This window comes from Cnephaeus nilssonii (genome assembly GCF_951640355.1).
Source record: "Cnephaeus nilssonii genome assembly, chromosome: 23".
NCBI lineage: Eukaryota > Metazoa > Chordata > Mammalia > Chiroptera > Vespertilionidae > Cnephaeus > Cnephaeus nilssonii.
The window spans coordinates 8,282,745-8,300,478 of NC_137094.1; the positions used below are offsets into that span (position 1 = coordinate 8,282,745).

The 17,734-nt window shown below is 40.7% G+C and overlaps 1 protein-coding gene across 1 annotated transcript; it reads right to left on the bottom strand.

The window, feature by feature from the left end:
* Positions 1-291: 291 nt before the first annotated feature.
* Positions 292-16,834, bottom strand: RGS18 (regulator of G protein signaling 18). The gene is made up of 5 exons (XM_079763404.1): positions 16,526-16,834; positions 15,895-15,996; positions 14,866-14,927; positions 5,245-5,411; positions 292-3,205 (listed from the first exon to the last, which is right to left on the bottom strand). Exons 1-5 carry the CDS (start codon positions 16,642-16,644, stop codon positions 2,948-2,950), a joined length of 708 nt encoding a protein of 235 aa, XP_079619530.1. The 5' UTR covers positions 16,645-16,834; the 3' UTR covers positions 292-2,947.
* Between the last annotated feature and the right edge of the window lie 900 nt (positions 16,835-17,734).

A 17,734-nucleotide genomic window follows, 5' to 3' on the forward strand; every position in this document is an offset into this window, starting at 1 on the left:
CAATTTTCATATGAAAGTGTTCCTGAATGTAATGGTATGCATGGGATCAAAAATAGAAGTATGGGTGTTTATTTTTGCACCCAGAAACAGTTTTGTGTGTAAGCCAGGTTTAAAGGGAATGCACCTACAAAGTGAGAGTTTATAGAATAATCTCCATAAACTACTACTTCGTTTAGGAAGCCTAGAGTCTGAGAGAGAAAATAACCCCATCTGCAAAATAACTCGAGACTCGATTGATATTTTAGAAATTTTAATTTTAAAAGATGTAGAAAAAAGAATAGCATATGAAGTAGTAAAATTGTCAAGCTTGTTGACTTCGGGGCTTGCAAAATAAAAACAAACAGATTCCACAAGCATTTAATGAAGTCTATAACTCAGTTACATACAACATATTAATATATGTACACAATTCTTTCTTAATTCTCTGGTTCTCCCCCTGCCTGCCCTACACACCATCATACCCCTACTCCCTATTTCTGTCAAAGCCTACACATTTCTTTCTATGTGACTCATCATTTTGGTATGATTTTCAATGCTATCTTGTGTAGCATAATTAGACATTTTTAAAAGGGTATATTCATAAAAAACGTGCAAATTTATCATTGTGGTGTTACATTTGATATCTGAATCCTTTCCCCCCCTTCTCATTGAAGTCAAGTCTGGTCTGAATCATCACTTACACCTGGAAGAGAACTGAGCAAACAACACAGTTTATATCTTGGCCAAAGACTCAGCCTTAAAACATAGGAGACAAAAATTAACTTCTATAATCAATTTCAGTTTTCACTTTTTATAATATTAATTTTTACCAGTGTTAGTCATTCCTGAATTTATTTTTATAGATATATTAGTCTCTTGGAAGCAATTAGTATTAAAACGAATCAGTAGGGGTTTTTATAAAACAAAAGAATAAATCTACAGCTCCAATTAAGTCCTTTAAAAATTATCCAACTAAATATCTAAAAATTAAGGTAGCTTCTATTTAAAAATGGATTTTAAGAGATCAACTCATTTAATATGTAATGCATGTCTTCAGTATAAAAGCCAGATAGAACTATCTATACTTAGTATCTTAGTCCTTAAAAAAAATCTGGAAGCCTGGAACTGTGTACATATATATGTGTACATATATATGTGTACATATATATGTGTACATATATGACTGAAATTTAAACTCATTTAGAAATTATGGCTAACACATTTAGATACTATACCAGTAAGAATAGTTCATTTTTCCCCACAAAATAAAATGATCTGAACTTTCATTGCTCCAAATATTACATTCAATTAAATTGTAGTATCTTTAGCAATTTATATATAAAGTAAAATTAAAACAATTGATTCTAAAATATAGCTTGTGTTTCTTTCAATAATGATGGATATGCATGTGTATATTCACTACACATATTTATAACACCAGCAAAATTACACTTGAAAGAAAGAATCTAGTTTCATGTTGAGTTCTGATTTAAGGTTTAATTTTGAGTAAAACAAGCAAGATGACTTTTTTTGACAGGGTGGTATATTTGATATACTCATCTGATATTGTATTTTATGAGATTCCTGATACTTAGTAGGTGCTAATCAATTACTCTGCTGTGATAGCTATGTAACACCACCTTTAGAGATGCATTTTCTGACTGAGGCATTCTCTGGAGGCCCTTATCTACTTCAGAGGTTCTGTGTGAAAAATTGAAAATGAAGATACCTTTTCCTTTTTTAAGACAGACACTGATGTTGCTGGAACATATGCAATAACATTTTCAGTATTCAGGGATTAAAAAATACTTTTCACATGATTTTTTTAGAACACAATATTTAGTTATTTTATTGATTTTATTTCTCTCCAATTACTTTTTATCTGTTATTTGTAATCCTAATTTTAAAGCAAAATCCTCTGCAAAGTATAAATATTGTCTGTTTATATTACCTGCAACATCTGCCTAAGGATTTCCCTTTATGAGGGATAAATAGTATGCTGTGGCAGAGCAATTATACTTAGTAGACTGAAGAATAAGTATAATTTTTATTTATCTCTTAAAAATCAAGCTGTTGATAGAGATCTATTTATGTGTAGGTGCAACACCCTGCAAACTTCTTTTACCTAAAATTCTTGGCACAATAGCCACCTGGAGAAGAAGAAAAACAAAAAAAATAGAAAAGAAGAAAATGTGTCCTAAATTGGCTAACAAAAAGTAAATAACAGACTCAGTTGTAAAGTTCTTGTTGCCTTTATAATCATGTGATTTTTTAAAGTGAATGTATTTATTATATTTCACAATAGATGGGCTTAGAAATTATATTTATATATATAAAAGCCTAAGCAACTGGCTGACCAGCCGACTAGCTGGTAGCTATGACGTGCAATGACCACCAGGGGGCAGACTCTCTGACTGGTAGCTATGACACACACTGACCACACAGGAGCTGCCGAGCTGCAGTGATTTGGCAGCTGCAGTTCTCGAATCTGGAGCCCGATTCTGGGGTGCGTCACCTGAGAACTGCCCTCTTGCAACCCGGGACCCCTCAGGGAATGTCGGAGAGCCAGTTTCGGCCCGATCCCCTAGGCCAGGCTGAGGGACCCCACCGGTGTACGAATCTGTGCACTGGGCCTCTAGTAGATAAATAAAATTTTACAGGTTGAATCTTGATCTTTTAATGAATTTACTTCATCGTTTCAGGTGTCATATATATTATTTTTTGGTTGATATTCATTTATTAGTGTCTGTTCACATCTACTTTTCTGATTATGTATGGAATGAAGTCAAATGAAAGGTGTGACTGGCAGCTACAGTATGTATTGTTAGAATAAAAGTTTTGATTTACATTCTTAAAATCCTCTTACACGACATATTTTATTTAAATGATGCACCCATTTGTTCACATAGGCTATGTCTTAGAGGCAGATGTACAATCTCACCCCCAAAATGAGCAAAATTAATTTTCTTTAGAACCAAATGGCAACATCCGACTTCACGTCCTGGAATTCGTTGTAGGTGAAGGAACGTGACCGCCTTCTCAGATTGTTGGTTCTCTGAGGTCTTCCTTCTATCAAGTCTGAATAGATGTCAGATTTTAGAAACCGCGTGTAGCTGTCTTGTTCCATCAGCTGATACACTCTGCTCTGAGCAACATCAAAACTGTGCAGGGTGGGCTGCGTGATGCTCTTCCCGATGAGTTCTTTGGTGTGAAAATCAAGGTTAACCTGGATCATAATTTCACAAAAGGGTGGTTAGGGCCAATCGATGGAAGCAAACATCTTTGAGAAACAGTACAAGACTGTTCAATCTTGGAGTGGGCATGTGCTTGGGTGCTTGGGTGCTCGGCCTGTCATAGGTCTAGGGGTTCGGTGATTGACTCTTGGGTGGCATCCCATGTGGCTCTTGTCTCCCGATGCTGCTGGTCCTTCCCCCTCGCTTCTAATTTAGAATAATGGGACGTTATAATAGCTAAGTATTCATAGAGGTCATTAGGTCCCACTCATTTTCATTCATTAATAAAACAATGTTCAGTGACAGCCAGCAGGGAGTTTAGAGCCTATTTGGGATTTCAAAGTGGGGCTTTTGTTTTATCCCAGCGCTTGTTTTCATCCTATTATGATGCTTTCCTACAAGCACATGTGTGCTGAAAACGAATACATGTATATTTAAAAAATGTAAATCACTGAGTGCTTTTTATCAAAGCGCCACTGACATATCAGGTTCTGATGGGGTGAGTTTTCAGGGGTGTCTTTCCTTTTCCCTCCTGGGTAACACCTTACACCTAGCTGCCTTTATTTAGGCTGTGAATAAGGTTGGCCCTGGGAAAATCAGAATCATACATTGAATCACAGAACAGAATGAAACATACTGAACCTAGGAGAAAAATCATTTTTTTAGTGTGCACCAATATCCACATTGACAAGGTCACCTCACGGCCCATACAAATTTGTAGTCAAGTAGAATTCTTAGCAGTGTAGACTACTAGATCTACCTTTTCAGCGAAGGAACACTATTTATTGAGCACATAATAAAAACATAGAAATTCTACTGGATTCATGTTTGAGGATAGGTAAAATTTGCCATTTTTAGCAGTTGTGTCACACAGTTATCTCACTGAGCTTGCAGTCAAAGACAATCACAATTGTGTTGTCACTTGGACCATTGCCAAATTATGTTTCCCGCATCTATTACGATTTTTTATTTTAGTCTATCATAAGGAGGAGGAATAATCATTTCGGGGCAAATAGAAGTTTGTACAGGTAGATGAGCTAAAGTGGTGCATGATACCAACTTCTTGATTTCTCGTGCCTTCATCTTTTGTTTCTATGAGAGTTTGCTTATGCTAAGGCAAGCATGTCAAACTCATGGCCCGCGGGCCACATGTGGCCCACAATGAATAAATTTTGCAACCCAGCCAATATAACTGTATGTAAGGAACCTTTTAATAAAAATTTTGTAACTTAATTTTTACAATATCCTGTTATACATAATTATTAATAACGAACTACAGTGTTCGCTAATGACTGATTACTATAATCCTGTTGCATTCATTTCCCTTACGCACCTTACACGCAGGTGCACCGTTTCTCTCCACTAATACCAGCAGCGAATATTTTAGCAGCCGATGGCCACGGCATTAGTCTTGGACTGACTTGTTTGGTGTGAGCAACAGGAAATATTTCGCTTTCGGAGAGCAAGAAGAATAGGATTACTTGCATTATGCTTGTTAATTTGTGCAGTTATTCAGTGTCTCGTAAGTTAATGTTCAAGAAAAAAATATTAATTTTTATTAAAATGTTCTATTATTTTATATGAACGATTACTTATTTATTTCATCCCTGTCTATGCAGTATGTCTCTATCGAAATAAACCTACGCTTCTACGAAAATGGAAGCTTTTTCTTTTTGCAGTCCACATACACTTAAACCTTGTTTATTTGGCCCGTGTTAGCTTTTGAGTTTGACATGCTTGTGCTAAGGTGATGAATATGAATAAGTGATTGAATCTCAGTGTTGCAAGTAATTGTGTTCACTCTTAGTCTAGAATCAAAATAACCCCGAGGAGTGACTTTGATTATACCTTTTCTCCCGTGACGATGTCTTACAACACGTTCTGTTTGAGCGGAGAAATCTAAAAAGACCCATTCTGCTTCAACAAAACCCTGGTCTTTCTGGTGGAATGTATGGGGGGAGGCACCAATTTGATGAAGGCAGATTCTCTCCCCAAATTTTCAAACAGTTTACATTTTTCCAGTTATGTTTACCTCTTGTGGGGCATCATTCTGGATAAATTTCTCATATATTGCTTTTGCTTTAAAGATCATTTGTTGAGGGTCTTTGCTTTTCTTGAAGTCTTCGCAGGCCATCCAGAATTCAATGTTTTCCTCGCTGAATTCGGTTTTAAGAAATTGGGTAAAAGTCTCCAGTCCATCTACCAAGAAAGGAAGTGACATATTTTAACTATAAAATATTAATGCGGAGAAAATGCACTACCTGATATTAAAGTACAGCCAGAAATACGAACAGAACACCTAGGTCTTCTCAAAGGCAGCACAGCAACCCACATCTTGAACAGTATCCTCATAGAAATAAGCTATAATCTTTACAACTGTGAAAAGGAGATATCATTCCTGTTGAAATGAGGCTGGGCTCATCCTTAGACCTGTGTAAGAGTGACCCCCACTCTGGAACTTGCTTAGGGTCTGTTTCAGTCATGCCTCTTCCCGGGTTTGTGTGTGTGTGTGTGTGTGTGTGTGTGTGTGTGTGTGTTACTCTATAGAGCCAAGAAGCCATTCCACCAGGACCCCTCCCCCCTTCTAGACCATACCCTGGTACCCAGGACTCTGGATATCGCTGTTTAAAGCTCTTTTTCCAGGGATTGTCTGCTCAACTCATTTTCACTTACATCCATTTCTTTTAATTAATTATTGATTTTTTTTTTTTTTGGAGAGAGAGAGACATCAGTTTGTTGTTCCACTTATTTATGCATTCATTGGTTGATTCTTTTTAAAAAATATATTTTATTGATTTTTTTACAGAGAGGAAGAGAGAGGGATAGAGAGTTAGAAACATCGATGAGAGAGAAACATCGATCAGCTGCCTCCTGCACACCTCCCACTGGGGATGTGCCCGCAACCAAGGTACATGCCCTTGACTGGAATCAAACCTGGGACCCTTCAGTCCGCAGACCGACGCTCTATCCACTGAGCCAAATCGGTTAGGGCCATTGGTTGATTCTTGTTTGTGCCCTGACCAGAGATTGAACCCACAGCCTTGGCATATCCACTTATCGGGACGATACCCTAACCCAGTGGTCGGCAAACTCATTAGTCAACAGAGCCAAATCTCAACAGTACAACGATTGAAATTTCTTTGGAGAGCCAAATTTTTTAAACTTAAACTTCTTCTAATGCCACTTCTTCAAAATAGACTCGCCCAGGCCGTGATATTTTGTGGAAGAGCCACACTCAAGGGGCCAAAGAGCCGCATGTGGCTCGCGAGCCGCAGTTTGCCGACCACGGGTCTAACCAACTGAGCTACCCAGCCAGGGCTACATTCATTTCTTAGGTTCACTGCCCTCTAGGACTGTTTCTCATGGTCAGTGATTATTTGTAACATAAACAGTTCAATGCAGAATGAAGCAAGAAGAATAAGTCTCTTTTGGTAGAATTGTGGCAGTGACTAAGGGTTTTGCATTGATAACACGTGGAGAGGTTTTGAGAGCTAAGGGTTGTTTATACCCCTTTCTGCATTTAATTTTTACAACAGTGCTTAGAATATACCCCATGTTCATTGTCATTGACGAGGAAACTGCGTTTCAGATACGTCCAGTTGCTCCAGGTCTTACTTTTCCAGCAAACAAAGAACATTAGAGATGGATCCTGCTCTGGAAGGCAGCCTTTCGGTGGTTGGCACAGTGACAGCCCCCCAAAGGGCTGATCCCCAGAACATGTGAACGTGACCGCACAGGGGAACGGGCTTTGCTGCTGGGATCAGGGCGAAGGAGCTCGAGAAGGGAGAGCACGTGGGGGATCCAGGTGGACCCGCTCAGATCACAGGGTCTTGAAAAGCAGAAGTCAGAAGAGTGGGTCAGAGAGAGGTAATGTGGGAAAGGTCGTTGCTGACCGTAAAGGTAGAAGACGGTTATGAGCCAGGGCATGCGGTGGGTTCTGGAAGGGGGAGTGGCCCTCAGTTTAGAGCCAGCAGGAGAATGGAGACCTTCATCCAAATCCTCAAAAAACGGAATTCTGGCCCAAACCCTAATTACTCCGAAAGGGATTCTCCCCTAGACCCTTCAGACAGGACACCGGCCTGTGGACACCTTGATTTCTTTTCAGTGAGGTCCAGAGTGCACTTCGGACCTAAAGAGTGGTAATATAATAAATTAGCCCTGTTTTAAGTCACTCAAGTTGTGATAAATTGTAACAGCAGCCACAGAAAACGAATACAATCCTCGAACTGTGCTTTCCACATCCCCGTTTCTTTCTCCTGCAGATAGAACTTACCCTCTTGTTATGAAGCCTTTTTTTTTTTTTTCAATGTTGTGAGCAATGTTTTGAATGTATGAGAGATCCAGGAACGTCATGTTTGAGAAACCAGTAGTTAGAAGGGATGTGACGACCTGTAGGCATCGCCTCAGTCTCAGATGCGATATGGCTCCAACCCCCACCACGATGAGAGCCACCTGGGTGTTCTCATTGGCACGAGGGGAGAGTCCGGCATTTCTTTTCCCAGCAAATTGGCCCCGAGCACCAGCTGGCGGTGATTAAATGCTGGCGAAGGGACTAGGAAAACAAGCAACGTCAGGCTCAACAAGACTTGGAGGAGACATGGTGCGTCTGGGCCGCGACTCAGGCCTGGTGTCCGTCGTTAGATGCCTGTGGTGTGGTCCTTCCTGGCCCAACGCGGCCGTCTGACGGAGGCCAAGTGCTCCGCGCTCCCTGAGCGAATGGACACATTCTCATCTCGGAGCAGAAGCCGGAGAGGACAGCGTGAGTGATCATTAGCTTGTTCTTGTTTGTCCAGCTTAGAGCTTGATCTTTGAGATGAATTTCTTAAGCTGAGTTTTGTGCTTTTTCTCAGAAGGTAGCAGGAAACAGGGCTGGACACGTGATTCTTTGAAGATTTTTTTTTACTATTATTTTTATATATATATATTATTTATTTATTTATTTATTCATTCATTCATTCATTTATTTATTTAACTTTTCCCATCACCATTTATCCCCTCTATGCCCTCTACCACCTCCCCTGCTCCCCCCCAACACCACAGTTATCCTTTGAAAACTTTGACAGAGAGAAGATTCCCCCCCCCCCCCAAATACTTAGGAGTGTATGTACTTCAGGATAAAGTTAATGACCTAGTTCTGTTTTTAGTATTTTTTAAACGGAAATCTCTGCCAAGATGAACAGTATAGGAGTCAGACACGTGGGTTTTACTTGGGTTTATTCTCACAGCAAAGTCACGGGATGGTTGGTTTTTAGGGTGTTCCTATCTGGTTTCCTTCCCCACAATTCCTTTCACCCTCTGTATCTCAGCACCTGAACTTGTAAAAAAAAAGCTGGGAGTCACTGCTGTTATTTGAGACGAGGTTCCTTTAATGGTGGAAAGCGATATGGCAGCACCCTCTCCTGGCCCGGAGCCTGGGGCCGCAGACTTCAGGGATGGGTGGAATGAGCATCCTGGGCCACTGGCTGGTAGCAGCTTGAAAACGTCTTCCTCTTCTGTTTCTGAGACAGGAAGGTGGTTGCGTTGCACCATCTCTGGTTTTATTGCTGTCGTTCCCCCTTCCTCCTCTTTCTATAATGATTCTGGAAGGAAACCAGAGACGAAGGCAAATCAAGCCTTTCAGGCCCTAACTCAAAGCTGAGGTAGAATTCGAAAGGTGGGTGACCTCTAGGCCTGTAAAGTAAACCCACAACCAAAGCAACAGTCTGTAGACCAGCGGGTGTGACCCACGCTGGAGTTCCTTTCGCCATCATAATTTAGCTCCGTGCTCCATTTATAAATTAAGGTGGATTTTACTTATTTTTATCCTTAAGTGATTAAGGACTTGGGTGTTTGTTATGGGTAAGCTTGATTCAGAAATTTTAATTTTGCTGCACACGGGAATCCCTTATCTCGCAGAAAATCGGTAACTAAAAATGGGGAAGAGCAACTGCAAAAGCCACTAGCTGAACAGCAGAAGGAGAAGTAGCTCTTTTCTTCCCCAGAAGAGAAGTACCCGTTTCCTTGTAGCCTTTCCTCTCAACATCAGTAATAAGTATTTTCCGCAGTCTAAGCAGTTCATGTTTTTAAATCAAGGGGGTGCAGTGACGTACATCTTTTCCTTTTCTTTATTCATTATCCTCAGAATTAGGCTTAGCAGGACCACAATTCAGGGTGCAAAGAGTCCAAGCAAATAGTCATTAAGTATAAAGGTTAAAAGTATTGGAATTATTTGCCGGGAGTAGGGAAAGAGGGTGCATAGGAAAATAGCTATGTAGTTCTCGGAAGATGCTCTTCTTGATGGAGACCCCTCATAGGAGATACTCTTCTCTTCCTCACCTTCAGTTGTCAGCTGTGTGAGGGGGTTAGAGAATCTGTGTGTGATTGAACTGTCTTCCACCTTCTAGGCGTGGGCTTCAAAAACCCTGTGAAACTTCTGAGAAGGTTTCCAGCAATTAAGTTCAAACTCTAACCTGATATCATCTCACAAATACTGTTCTGCCTCCATTTCTCATCTATAAAAGGCACTGCCACCTTCCTCTTAATATGGAATAAAATGTGGGGATCTTTTTAATGTTTTTTTCATCTCATATTTCTTTTAAAAAAATATGTTTATTGATTTCAGAGAGGGAGAGAAAGATAGAAACATCAATGATGAGAGAGAATAATTGTCTGTCTTCTGCATGCCCCACATTGGAGACCGAGCCTGCAACCCAGGCATGTGCCCTGATTGGGAATCGAACTGGGACCTCCTGCTTCATAGGGTGAGACTGAACCACTGAGCCACGCAGGCTGGGCTCATCTCTTATTTCGTCATTCCCTCTCTTTAGGACATAAGCACACATACAGTGAGTCACCGAGTCCATCCATTTCCTTCTCAAGACAGCCCTGACCTTGAGGGTAGCTTTTGTGTTTGTGCAGCCTCAGAGGTGGTCCCTATGACACGCATGGAATTCTAGCTCTCCACCCATCAGGTCGCTGTCTAGCAAACGCTTCACAGGTCGGCGCCCACCCTGATTCCCTGTGTGGGGGTCACTGCTCTGCCCGGGGAAGTGAACTGCTTGCTTTGCCAGTTGCACCAAAACTCCTATTTCTCAGCCCTTTCCCATGCCCTTTTCTCTGCTCAACGTTTCCTTTTCTTCTGCCTGTTAAGTCTTGCACGAGTCTGTATAGTTTCCTAAAGCCTTCATGATACGTCGCATATTTTTTTTAATCATTTTTAATGTATTTAGCCAGTTGTTTTTAAAATTATATATATTCAGAAGTAGTATTTTACTTTCAAAGATGTCTTACACAGAAGACATCTGCCCAAACCAAACCTATAATACACATGTATAAGTAATGTAATTGGAATAGATTGATTTGTTAACTTCATATTGATAGCATTGACTTTCATAAAGTTAGTGAAAAGAATGATGACTAGATTTGAAAATGATAATTATGAATGACGGATATAGTCTGATGTTGGTCTTTCATGCTTTTTGTTTTTATTAAGCAACATTTAGAAATTATTAATTATATAAGTAGTTAAGTTATAGATTTTTATGATTCATTTGCAATTTCAGACAAATTTGTCAATAAACAGGAATGGCAAAAAAAAAGTATTCTAATACCTGTACAGGAACAAATGGGAGAACAGCAGTTAAATTATTGAGGGATTTCAGTAATTTACTAAATGTATTTGAGCTTATTTTTAAAAAAATTATTTTAGAATAAATTTAGATTTACAGAAGAGTTATGAAGATAGTACAGTTCCCACATATCCCACATTCAGTTCCCTTCTATTATGAAATGTTGATATATTATTATTTAAAGACTATTCTTTGTTTAGATTTCCTTGGATTTTTACTGACTGTGTTTTCTTAAATTTTAAAAGAATTAAATTATATCAAGAATGGAATTTGAATAAGGTAGTGGAAATACCAAAAACCTCCCTGGATTGTTTGCTTTCTTTGGAATACAGCAAAAACATTCTCTAATTTAGTCTCATCTGGCCATTAACCGTTACCTTAAGCCCGCTTTTTTCAAATGTTGTTTCTCAATAAGGAATTACGTCTTATTAGTTCTCTTAACTCATTGCGTTGGTCACTTCCCCAGGCCTGTGCTGGCTCTTTGTATGTTCTCTTCTTCTCCTTGTCCAGATGGTGAATTTTGATGAATCCCCTAAATCTAGAGTAAGAACCATCTTTTTCTGTGGCCACATTTCTGAAGATGCTAATACCAGTCTCTAGTGGTTTTAGTAGCTGCCGTTTTTGTCAAACTGAGTACTCAAATTTCTATTCTGTTTTGTTCATTTCATGTCTCATTTGACTAAATTGAATAAAATTTCCATTTCCTTTTTATACATGTGACATACAGAATTTGAGAAGCTCACACATTTAACCAAAGGGAAAGTCTATAAAATTTGATAGATAGATCAAGGTCTTGTGTGTGTGTGTGTGTGTGTGTGTGTGTGTACACACCTAAGTATAAAATCTTTCCTTTTTTTTTGGGGGGGGGAGGGGGGTAGCTAGAGTAAAGTCAGTAGAAATGAGCTGAATTTAACCATTGCCACCAACAGACTTCTGTAGCTGATTATTTTAAGCTTTATAATTTAACATTACAATAAGCTTTCCAATTAAAATAATTGGATTTTTGAGGGCTGATTAAAAGAATAGCAGTCGCACAATTTTGGGTGAATTCAGTATAATTTAATTAGCACTTTGATCATGAGCGAGATAATAGCGTCCAAGTGGGTCACAGCGGGTTTTTGTTATTTGTGTCCCCCTCTTGCCTCCCGTGCTGCCGCTTCACAGCTCTGAGCTCCTCCCACAAGTGAGCGGGAGCAGATGCAGTTTTTCTCTGTTTGGCTGTGACTACTGGTAAGGCAGCGTGATTAGGCTGCCAGGCGAGCGTTTTCTATAGGACTGATTACCCTCACTAACCCTTTCTTCCCTCTGAACGGACTGTGAGAGTAGGATGACATTATTAGGTACCGATTTATTAAGTTAAAGGAATAAATCCGGTGTATGCTCCCTCCTCCCCCAAAAGGAAATGTAATCCTGTCCATGTTTGTCCAGTGAGGAGTGAACTAAAAACCAGGAAAAGGTACTTAAAGTTATTGTTGATATTTCATAATAGCAGTGACATTTACATTTGTGTGGCAGCGAGCAGGTCTGGGTATCGTATTTGCTATCTTATTTAATCCTGACAGAAATCTGTTTTCATTGGAGCTAAAGACATTGCTTTTCCATTGACCTTGGAGGAAGCTGAAGGTCAGAGTAATTAGGACGCTTAATTGAGATGATACAGTCTTTATGTTGCAGAAGAGAACCCGAACTCAAAGCTCAAAGGGACCCTGGAGAACTTCTCCTAGCAACAAATCTGGTTTAGTTGAGCACTTACTATTTACCAGGGGATGTGCTGGCTAAAAAAGACATCTTCCTTATAAAAAACAGTCAAGTTGCAAACCAAGTGACTTCCCTCTCCCCCACTCTTCCCTTGCTCTGACTGGCTAAGAAGCTTAAGGGCTTGTGTGTGCCAAAATATTGGAAATAATAGGATTTCTTTGAAAGCAAATTTGGGGGGCAGGGATTATGGGGGAACATTTTACACAGGTTGTTGTAATTCGTCTTGAGAACTGATCAATTTAGTGGCAGCGGAATTAGTGAGGATGGGCGAGGTTCCACATCTATTTGGCAAGAATCTTAACTGTAGTTCAGAAATGATGGGATATAGGGAATGAAGTCTAGTCATTGAGGAGAGCTGTTTTCCTTACTCTTCTCCAAAGGGGGCGCTAAGAGTGGTAAGTACCAGGGCAACGAGGGGGAAAGAGGAACAAGTTATATTCTGTTAGCATGAATGGTCTTTCATGCTTTTTGTTTTTATTAAGCAACATTTAGAAATTATTAATTATATAAGTAGTTAATTTATAGATTTTTCTTTCTACTGCCCTCCATCTTCATTGATTACACCCTTGTCTACATTTAAGTCTTGATTTCGCTACCTATATATATTTTTTTTTATTTCTTGAGTCAATATTACAGAATCTGTTTTCCCTGGAAGAAGGAACATTTTCAGGAATAGCCTGCAGAAACAGGATTCTTAGGTCACTAAATTCAGGGGAACATGAATTGGTCACCAAAGCCTTATAGGAGGATAGACAATTGAGGAGGAGAAAACATACAGAAAATAAAAACAAGTGAAAGTTGGGGTTTCTCCAAAGGGGAATGCCCGCTTGATTCTGCCCTCCCCGCTGCCCCAGCGATGGGAACCCCTTCTTCCAGGAGGCACCCTGGAATGTGAGCCCCGCTAGCAGGGTTGTGAACAGCCTGTTAGCCTCGCCTGGGAAATGGCTGTGTAGCATTTTGCTTTCAAAGAAGGAGGTAAGGAACAGGAAAACTCTGAGATGCTGAGGAGAGCTGCGGGCTTGAGGAAGTGCGTGGCTGTTTGGTCATGACAAAGCAGACGCTGCCTGGTTCAGTGTGAATAAGGAGCCTGCGGTTGCCCCGCCCCATAGCCACTCAAGTCAGCCTGTCAGCTTTGCCACCTGAAATACACCCTGGGCTGAATGAAGACCAATGCTGCCTTTGTAAATAGACCCTAAGCCTGACCTCTGACCCCTGCTTTCTCATAGGGCAGGACAAATGGGGCTCCACGTCAGTCCTAACCTCCCATCGCACCTGCAAAGCTCCACCTGCACAGACCACTTCTAGACAATTCCACTTTAAAAACACATGATTACTTGAGAACATCATGCAAAGTGAAATAAGTCAGACAGAAAAAGCTAAGGGCCATGTGGTTTCACTCGTATGTGGGAAATTAAACTGAGACTTATGAACACAAACAGCATGGTGGCTGCAAGAAGGAAGGGGGCGCGGGGGGAAAGGGGGTCCTAATATCCGGTGACAGGAGAAGATTTGACACAGTGCAACATACAGATCTTGTAACATAGAAACCCACACATGAAACCTATATGTTCAGGTTGATCAGTGTCACCCCAATCAATTTAATAAATAAAAATAAAAACACATGATTGATAGGCAGAGTAAAGTAGTTATAAAAGTAAAAAGAAACTAGTTTCGTGAGGGTTTCCTGAATGTCCATCAAAAGCATTACTTTAAATTTTAGCTCACTTAACAATAAAAATAGCATGGATAACCTGGGATTTAATAAAACCAAGGGTTGCATTTAAAATTAAAAAAATAGATCTGAAACTATTAACCACAGCACAAGGAGATATTTCAACCACAATAAGTAATTCTTAATAAAATGAGATTGTTTTCTATTAGTTGACTATTCTATTATTTAGTTACTAGAGGCTTGGTGCATGAAAGTTGTGCATGAGTAGGGTTCCTAGGCCTGGCCGGTGATCAGGGCCCTCTGGCTACAGGCTAGGTAGGGCCTCCCTTCCCCAGCTGCTGGCTGCCGGCCGAAGCCTTCCTTCGTTCTGCGCTGCCCCCTGGTGGTCAGCACATGTCATAGCGAGTGATCGGTCTCCCAGTTGAACTCCCGTGGGGACAATTTGCATATTAGGCTTTTATATATAGAGAGATTCCTGTCGATCAGAAACTCAGATTGCTACAAATTACCCCTCAGACTCAATTTTTATGACGGCCTCTGTTGGATAGATAGTTCCATGCACACTTAGGATACTTTCTGGTGAAGGAATAAAGTAGTTGGGAGAAATACCACTAACCTTTATGGGAAAGCAGTTTATCAAATGATTCGCCCCATCGTATTGCTTCTTCCGGGCAGACTCTGTTCAAGACACAACATGTTTTGTAAGGAGCATGCAGCAAGTCTGCCTGGAGTCTGTGCTACAAATGCTGAGGCTGCTCTTCCCACCAGACTTCATGGGCTCTCCTTGGCCTATTACATAACGGAATCTGCATTCACATTGGCAGCTTCAAAAACACCGCTCAACTTGCTTTTCACTTTTGTCTTTGATTACCTTCTAAGGAAAAACTAAGCATGTGTTAGGTTAAAAACCAAGGGGGAAAATTCAGATTTTTCTCAATTCAGCAAATAGAAGGACCTAAACTGATAGTATCTTTCATTTTTTTGTAAACTGCAATTTCCTTGAAACTCTTACCACAATATGCAGCTTTTTTTTTTTTTAAAACAGATACAGGAAGTTTGACTAATGAATTTTTAAAGGGATAAGAAATAGAAAATGTTTTATTTTAGCAATGCTGATAATTTAGGGAGTTGAGTATATTTGTCCTGGGCCTCTTATTGGTCATATTTCATGTTTGGAAGAATTTATACAAGTATATAAGGCTGTTCCATTTTCTGTTTGAATTAAAGAAATGGCTAAAAATTACAAAATACTCCTTTTTGTAACTTACTTGCTATCATATCTAGAACATTTTTCAAACCACTGAGGAAAGATGTGGCTCGATCTTCTCTATGACTAGACACTGTGAAAACTCTTAATGAGTATTCCATCAGTTTACAACAAGTAAAATATATCATTTAAAATGGACAGCTCTATCATTTTAAAAGAGAGCACTTAAATATTTATTAGATCATGGAATTCAAGCTATTAAAGTGGTTACATTTTATAGAATATTCCTTGTTTTTCTGAAATGAGATCTTTAACCTTCCTATATTCTTGTGCAATTTTCAAACAAGATGGAAATTTCCAACTTCCTCTTTCTTAGACCCCCTCATGATAGAATCAGCAAAATTTCTCCCACCCCCCAGGTAATGAAACCTTATTCACCTGGTTACTCTGGTCACGTGCGCAGACCTCCTGGCCTGCGGCTCCTCATGGAACTCGGATTTCTGCAGGAGAAGGCTTAGCCGGTTCCTTTTCTCTTTCGCTCTGTCATGAAAGGGATTAATTAGTGTCAGGAAAATTTGGGTGATAGACTCTGTCCTTGTGACCTCAGGTTTATAATGACATGATCACCTGTCTCACCCACCTCCCACATTCACAATGGTTTTCTTAAAGAACTTCACTTGAATATTACGGGAGGAATTAAGGGAGCATATGTGAAATATACTTGTTTTTCCCTCTGTGACTGCAAAATAAGATTTTATTTAAAGATTGTTGCTAGTCTGTGTGGTTAACATTGGTTGCCCTCCAGTTTTTTTAAAAAAATGAAAACACGTGAGGGGTTAATGGGAGAAAAAGGGACATATGCAATACTTTCATCATAAAGTTTTAAAACATTTTTTAAGAAATGAAATCACTGGATTTAACAGTTTGCTTCTAATAAAAACTTTTTTTTCCAATTGGAGCAATACAATCAATGTATTTTCAATTAGATATTTTCAAAACAAGGGCTAGCGCATATCCTTCAGTCATGTTTTTACAAGTATAAGGCAGGTGTGAGAAATGCTGATTTTACCTGGTTTTGGCTTCTTTGCTTGCTTCTTCTTTTGCCGAACCATGCATTAACTTGAAAAAAGTTTTTTCCTTGGATTCGCACATATTCCGTTGAGAAAAGAAAAGCAACGATGTTTCCATCGTCTCTCTAGAAGGAAGAGAGGTCTAGTCCGTCCCATCCTTCGCTTGTCCATGCGATTCCGTAGTCACACATGGTGGAAGGAAAAGTTAGCTCAACTCTGCAGGCAGCGCTCACAATTGAAAAGAAAACAAAGAGCTCCGAGCTGGGTTTCTGCCTCCGTAGCGGCAGGAACGTGTAGAACTGAGGAACCAAAGGACAGCTCAGGCCCCAGTTGTTTAGGGAAATGATACTACAAATTTGCAAAGCGGCTCTTGGCCTCTGAGATAAAGACTGCCTTCACCGCAGCGCGACTTCCCTTTCTGGTTTGTGCAACCAGCGTGATGCCTGAGCAGACCCGATGCCTCCGTCCTTTCCCTCGTGAACTTGGGGAAAGCCCTCTAACGTGTGGAGTATGTGTTCCGACGTGTTGCGGCCAAGTTCCACGCCACGCCTAGACATGAGAGTTTGTGTGTTCGCTCATTCTATGTCCTGGTTAAGAAAGAAATGGCAGCTCCCCATTGGTTCAGCCTTCACCTCGGTAACCTTTTCATGAAACCCAGATGGATAGCTAAGACATTCTGATCTAGTCCATAACTCAGATGTCATGGGAGAGGAAACCAAGGCGATAGGTACTCTGTGATGTGTTTTCACAAAGCCCCAGGGGGAGGGGGAGGCATGACATTAGCAGAGCCCTCGATCACCAGTGGCGAATGCTGTAATTCCTCCGCAGTTTGTGGGATGGGGATCAGACACTTGGGAGAAGGCAAATGCCAGGGAAGCAGAGGGAAGTTCCGGCCCCCCCCCCAGGGAGGGCTAGCTGGGAGTTAGACGTGCCTGTGACTTGGGAAGTCGTGGGATGCGCACAGCGGCACAAACCCCAGGAGGGGAGAGCGCCCCTAGGACTTGGGTCCCAGCTTGGGAAGGGACAGAGACCGATGTCCCCCAGGGAGCAGCAGGTGCTGGTGGTGGAGCTGCCAGGGGGGTGGACTCAGCCCATTGTCTGCTGACCACCCCTGGGTCCCTGCCACTGGCCCTTTGCATCCGCAGTTGGGGTGCTCTGGAAGGGTTCACCCCATGAAGCGAGGGGTGCATGCCTCATGAGTGGGCCCT

Excerpts from the sequence above, each read along its gene's own strand:
- RGS18 (XM_079763404.1), bottom strand. The coding sequence starts at position 16,644 with ATGGAAACATCGTTGCTTTTCTTTTCTCAACGGAATATGTGCGAATCC. Across the intron at positions 15,997-16,525 it reads AGCAAAGAAGCCAAAACCAG|AGCGAAAGAGAAAAGGAACC; the intron begins GTAAAATCAGCA and ends CTTTCATGACAG. Across the intron at positions 3,206-5,244 it reads AGAATGATGCCCCACAAGAG|GTTAACCTTGATTTTCACAC; the intron begins GTAAACATAACT and ends ATTATGATCCAG.